This window comes from Pinus tabuliformis, chromosome 7, assembly GCF_031772625.1.
Source record: "Pinus tabuliformis cultivar Carrire ecotype Pingquan chromosome 7, CPIR1, whole genome shotgun sequence".
Lineage (NCBI taxonomy): Eukaryota > Viridiplantae > Streptophyta > Pinopsida > Pinales > Pinaceae > Pinus > Pinus tabuliformis.
This window is the reverse complement of record NC_142293.1, coordinates 1,277,715,517-1,277,721,911: the sequence shown is the minus strand read 5'-3', so window position 1 is coordinate 1,277,721,911 and position 6,395 is coordinate 1,277,715,517. Positions and strand designations below refer to the sequence as shown.

Genomic DNA, 6,395 nt, shown 5'->3' with positions numbered 1-6,395 from the left:
AGGAAAAAGAGAGAGGATTTGAGAGAGAGGAGAGAGAGAGGGGGAGAAAGACATGGAGTTGGAAGGGGAAGAAAGATATAGAGAGAGAAAGGTGGAGAGGGAGTGAAAAGGGAGAGATGGAGAGTCAGTAAGGGGGAGAGAGAGAGAGGGAGAGGGAAAGAGAGAGAGTAAGAGGGAGGAAGAGAGAGAGTGTGTATGTTCTAGGGGTGAGAAGGAGAGACAAGGGGAGATATAGATATATATGGGGCGGGGGAGGGGGTACAAGAGAGAGGCAAAGAGAGGGAGGGAGGAAGAGGGATATATGGGAGATAGAGATATAGATGGAGGGGGTAGAGAGAGAGAGAGAGAGAGAGAGAGAGAGAGAGCATGCAATATTTACGGGGTTGAGATAGAGAGACAAATAAGGAGATATGGTGGGAGGTATAAATATAGATAGCAGGGGGAGAGAGGAAAGAATAGAAAGAGGAAGTTAGGGAGAGGCAGATAGAGTGAGATGGGGGAGAGAGGGAGGGGAAGACAAGGAAGGAGAGGGTAGGGAGATAGACAAGGAATGGAAGGTGGAGAGAGAGGGAAGAAGAAAGAATCTCACAGAGACAAATACAGATATAGAAGTTAGATCTAGAAAGTCATGAATATTTTAGATTTTTGATGTGGTTGTTGATTTCTAATCCTATTTGATCACATGCACTATATGCATTGATTTCAGTGTAAATGTCGATTTATAATTCTATTTAATACCTTACACTAGATGCATTGATTTCATTGTCGATGTTGATTTCTACTCCTATTTGATTGCTTGCACATGATGCATTGGTTTTAGTGTAGATATTTATTTCTAATCCTATTTGATCGCTTGCACTAGATGCATTGATTTCAGTTTAGATGTTGATTTCTAATCATATTTAATACCTTGCAACAAATCCATTGATCTTAGTGTAGGTTTTGATTTCTACTCATATTTGATTGCTTACATTATATGCATTAGTTCTAGTGTAGATATTGATTTCTAATCCTATTTGATTGCTTGCACTAGATGCATTGATTTCAGTATAGATGTTGATTTCTAATCCTATTTGATTGCTTGCACTAGATGAATTGATTTTAGTATAGATGTTGATTTCTAATCCTATTTGATTGTTTGCACTAGATGCATTGGTTTTAGTGTAGATGTTTATTTCTAATTTGATGCAACAAGATGCATGTTGTACATTAATTTCAAAGTAATTAGATTAATAGTGTTCATTGATTTTAGTGTAAGCACATCTCTACCTCCTCCATCTATATCTCTATCTCCCATTGTCTCATCTTCTTTATCTCTCTATCTCAACTGCTAAACATACAAACTCTCTTTCCTTACCACCCTTTACCCTCCCCCTCTCTCTCTTCCCGTTCTCTTTCTCTCTAAAATTTCTCTCTCCATATCCATATCCCTTCCTCCCTCCATGTCTTTGCCTCTCTCTTACTTCCTCTCCCCCCATCTATATCTATATCTCCCCTTGTCTCTCCTTCTCACCCCCAAAACATACGCACTCTCTCTCAATGTAAGCACATAGAAACTATTCAACCATAAATACAATACTTGAATTTTCATCCTAAATAAAATGTTTGCTTACCCCAAATGTTTGCTTCTTGAAACTATAAACTATTTATAATTGGGTACATTCATATTATTCTCATTTTCCATCATTCAACATTGTTAATTACTTTGCATTCAAAAGAGGTGATAGAAAATAACTACCATTGAATTTTTTTTGGGGTTTAACACCCCATAAGTCACTATGAATTTCGAGAAAACTACTATTATTATTGGAGAGAAAGAGAGACAAGGTATGTTGTTTACTACAATAGCTCGAGTTAAATATTTGAATGGTCTATGATTCCAACTACTCTTTTCATATGTTCCATATGAGAAAATGGAAAAACTAATACGTGTGACAATAGGTACAGTAGAAGAAAATAGTTTCATATTGATTGCAATGAAGATAGTTTGTAATTGACTATATTCTTACTATTCACATTTTCTATCTATGAAAATTGTTACATTGACACTTTGCACTCAAAATTTGTATTTCCTCATTTTTCATCATTCAAGTTACCAACAGTCTCTCTCATCTCAACAAACTGAGGTAACTAAGAAAATTTTAAATTAAATTGTCTAAATTAATCTTAGACATATTTAGCATATTTAAAATGATCAAAATAATTAGATTTTCAACAAATTTTGTATGAGCGCACACAACTGAAACTAATATAGATCCATCTTAACACCAGATCTATCAAGTTCTGAGACAGATCAAATCTCTCGAGGTGCAAACCTTTCCTCAAATTTTACATTCAAAAAATAAGTTTGCACCTTAAGAAATTTGATCCCTCTCCACGCTTGATAAATCCACTGTTAAAATAGATCTAAACTGGTATAAATAATTAAATGTTATTATTATTTAATTATTTGAATAGCCAATTATATTATTAAAACTATAAAATAAATAATTTAATAAATATTCCATTTAAAATATATTATAAATAATATCAACACTATACCATGAAAAGGTGAATTTAATAATTTTTTTTAAATAACAATTTTATATATATATATATCCCATGAATTATATCATAAATAATATAAACACCATACCACGAAAGGATGAATTTAAAAACATATTTTTTTAACATTTTTTTAAAATTTATTTTTCTCGCATAAAAAATAATAGTTATCAATTATTGTTATTAGAGAACGAAATTGACACCTCATAATTACTTCGAAATCTTAAATTATAATATATAAAAAATAAAACAATATTAAATGTTTATCCGACAGAAAATAACTGTTAACTATTATGAACGTTATAATGTTTTAGTTAACAGTTATTTTCTGTCGGATAAACATTTAATATTGTTTTATTTTTTATATATTATAATTTAAGATTTCGAAGTAATTATGAGGTGTCAATTTCGTTCTCTAATAACAATAATTGATAACTATTATTTTTTATGCGAGAAAAATAAATTTTAAAAAAATGTTAAAATAAACATTTTTTCAAAGAAGGTTAAATATTATTAAAACATTATAAATATTTTATGCGGGCAAGAGTATATTAAAGAGGAACACGAAACATTTGATCCCACCAAACAAATCAAACCACGTCCCTCCTCGGACTCCGAGCGGGCAACAAATAATTTGAAATTAGTAATCTATATTACCTTCATTTTTTTAAATTTAACGAGGACAACTTTATTATTTTTTTATTCAATGATTTGAAATGAGTCGGTCATTAAAACATTTTAAAATTTTATGAAGATAAGTTTAGAGTTGGTTTTGATTTCTCCTTCAATGGCTTCATTTGTGACATGTAGCCTGGGGACAACTGGACCTTATCTGATTGCCTCATTGACGGCTATTAATGCCAACAGACCGTTTTCCTTTCCAAAGAGTAGAGTGCAGTGCTCAGAATGGGTGTGTGCGATATGGCTTTTCGTAGTTTGCGTCTCTCGCTAGCTTTTCCTGCAACATTCACAGTTACTGATGGAGGGGCTGCCACAGCAGCTATTGTCTGTATATTCTTCTCTTTCTTCTTGATATGGTTTATGCACAAAAAGAGGATTAGTGCCAGATTACCACCAGGACCCTCTACATGGCCCATCATCGGAAACCTCCACCAACTGAGACTCCCCGCTCATCGTTTTTTGGAAGGCCTTGCCCACAAATATGGTCCCATTTTGTTTCTGCGCTTGGGCTCAGTCCCCACCGTCGTAGTTTCTTCTTCTGAGATAGCCAAACATTTTCTCAAAACTCATGATTTGATCTTTGCCAGCCGACCTCTAGGAGCCGCTGGGAGATTAATGTTTTTCAATTTTAACGATGTGGTCTTCGCTCCAGATGGAGATCATTGGAGGCAAATGAGGAAAATCTGCGTGTTAGAACTCCTGACTGCCAAAAGAATTGAGTCCTTCAAGCGCGTGCGAGAGGAAGAGGTGTCTGCGATGATCCATTCAATATGGGAGGAGAGTGTGAAGGGAAGAATGGGCGTGAATGTGAGCGAGGCCATATCTAATCTCACCACCAATATTATTTGGCGAATACTGGTGAAGAAGAAATTTTCGGACGATGATTTGGGTGGTGGATTCAAAGGGTTTAAAGATCTGTTGGTACAGTTGACAGCTAGGGTGGGAGACTTCAACATTGGAGACTTCATTCCGTACTTGGATTGGCTTGATTTGCAAGGTATCAAGCGGCGGATGAAGAAAATTGATAAAGCATTCAATGAATTTGCCGAGAAAATAATAGATGACCATGTTAATGTTAATCATCTCATGGCCACAGTATCCTCCAATGGCCAAAAAGAGGAAGATGCAGAGCCTCATGTGCAAGACTTCATCGATGTGCTGCTGCATATGGCTAAGACCAACAGTAAAATCACACGGGAAACCATCAAGGGTCTTGTGCTTGTATGCCTCGCTCCTCATTCTTAAACTTCGGTCAGTCATCATTTTGCAACTAATTCGATTTGCATTTTGCAACTAATTGGATTTGTATATGTGCAGGACATGTTCGGGGCAGGCTTGGAGACAACATCAACTACCTTAGAATGGGCAATGAGTGAGCTGCTCAGACATCCCCATGTAATGAAGAAATTGCAGCAGGAAATCCAATCAATCGTTGGCCAACATTGTAATGTAAAAGAGTCGAATCTGGCCAGCATGAAATACCTCCACTGTGTGGCAAAAGAGACTCTGCGACTATATCCAGCGCTGCCGCTAGCGCTTCCTCATCAATCTATGGAGGCTGTGACGATAGGAGGATACTACATACCTAACCAAACAACGGTCATCGTAAATGTGTGGGCTATAGGGAGGGATCCCAATATGTGGGGGCAGGATGCTGCAGAATTCAAGCCCGAGAGATTCATGGAAGAAGAGAATATCAATTTAACAGATCAATCGGACTTCAGTATGATACCGTTCGGAGCAGGAAGGAGAGGATGCCCAGGGGCTTCTATGGCTATCCATACCATTGAACTTGCAGTGGCTCAGTTGCTGCATACTTTTGATTGGAGGGTTGAAGGTGATCCCTCCCAGCTGGATATGAAAGAGGCCTCTGGAATGACGATTCCAAGACAGGTACCGCAGCGCTCCATGCCTATCCAAGATTGAGGATCAGCATTTCACCCTAAACCGTAGAAGTAGGAGGAAACGAGGGAAGGGACAGTTTCTCTTTAGCTGCAATTGTTTTCCCATTATTTGGTTCATGATGGTAGTACCCGCCTTTCTAAATCTGTACATCTAGTCCCGTCGAGGTTATTAAGAATGCTGTCATACTCGTTATGTCGGGATTACTATAAATATTAGCATCTTAGAGATATCGCAATTAATATAAATATTCGCATATTTCTGAAGCAGGGGAATAGCATTTGAAGAAAAAATAATATAAGGTAGATTATTGTAAACGGTTGTAAAGTGCCTTCTGTAATAGTAAATTAAGATCAGTTATATTTTGAACAAGAGCTGGATGCAGCAGTAGTCCCTGCCGGGCAAGTCAAGGGTTGGACATGATGGTGTTTTTAGAAGACACATTCCAAATTTCTAGTTCATCGTTATCTCTAAGTACCCTACTCCTCTTGTTCTGTTTTGAAAGGCACCCGAAGTATGCGAATGTTGTGTACTTGATCGCATTTTGTTCCGTGGGTGTAAGGAATCAGCTGAGTCACCTTGTAATAAAATTGAAAAATGTTAGAATGAATGAATATATATATATATATATATGAAACAAACCAGAATAAAAGACGACATTTAAAGCTAAACATAGAAATTTTTCGGAGACACATGGACAAGTATTAGGTTCACTGGTATGCACATTGCAGATGTGATGTGGTACTTGGGTCTACACTTGTGTATAAGAGAAAAGTAAGCAATTTACAAACGATGATCCTACATAGTAGGAAAGCACCTCATTCTTCAAACGCCAGAGTTTACATTTTCCATGGTAAAAAACTGATTAATTCAGGTCACGTAGATATAACGGAGAGCAGGACTTACCACAATAATCTCAGCTGTAATGTCCAATCCCTGTTGTTTTATTTGAGCAGCATTTCATTCTCCACACGAATTAGTATATTATGTAAATCAAATTTTATTTAGTTGCATATTTATGTTTTCGATTTTTCTCTCCTCGCATATTTATTTCTATGTTTATATTTTTTTTGGTTAATATAAGAAAGTATATTATTTTTTTAATAATATAAGAAAGTATATTATGTAAATCAATTTTTATTTAGTTGTATATTTTGTTTTCCATTTTTCTCCCCTGGCATATTTTTTTCTATGTTTATATTTTTTTTTGTTAATATAGTGTTATAGAAGGATATGATTTTCAAATTCATTAGATTTTTTTTTAAAAT

General features: G+C 35.7%; 1 protein-coding gene across 1 annotated transcript; it reads left to right on the top strand.

Annotated features, from left to right (window-relative positions):
- The first annotated feature begins 3,376 nt into the window (after window positions 1-3,376).
- Window positions 3,377-5,166, top strand: LOC149252140 (cytochrome P450 750A1-like). The gene is made up of 2 exons (XM_089456612.1): window positions 3,377-4,446; window positions 4,543-5,166. Exons 1-2 carry the CDS (start codon window positions 3,451-3,453, stop codon window positions 5,149-5,151), a joined length of 1,605 nt encoding a protein of 534 aa, XP_089312738.1. The 5' UTR covers window positions 3,377-3,450; the 3' UTR covers window positions 5,152-5,166.
- The last annotated feature ends 1,229 nt before the right edge of the window (window positions 5,167-6,395 follow it).

Bases quoted from the DNA above. Each gene is read 5' to 3' on its own strand.
- LOC149252140 (XM_089456612.1), top strand. From the start codon at position 3,451: ATGGGTGTGTGCGATATGGCTTTTCGTAGTTTGCGTCTCTCGCTAGCT. The intron at 4,447-4,542 runs GTATGCCTCGCT...GTATATGTGCAG, and splicing joins CCATCAAGGGTCTTGTGCTT to GACATGTTCGGGGCAGGCTT.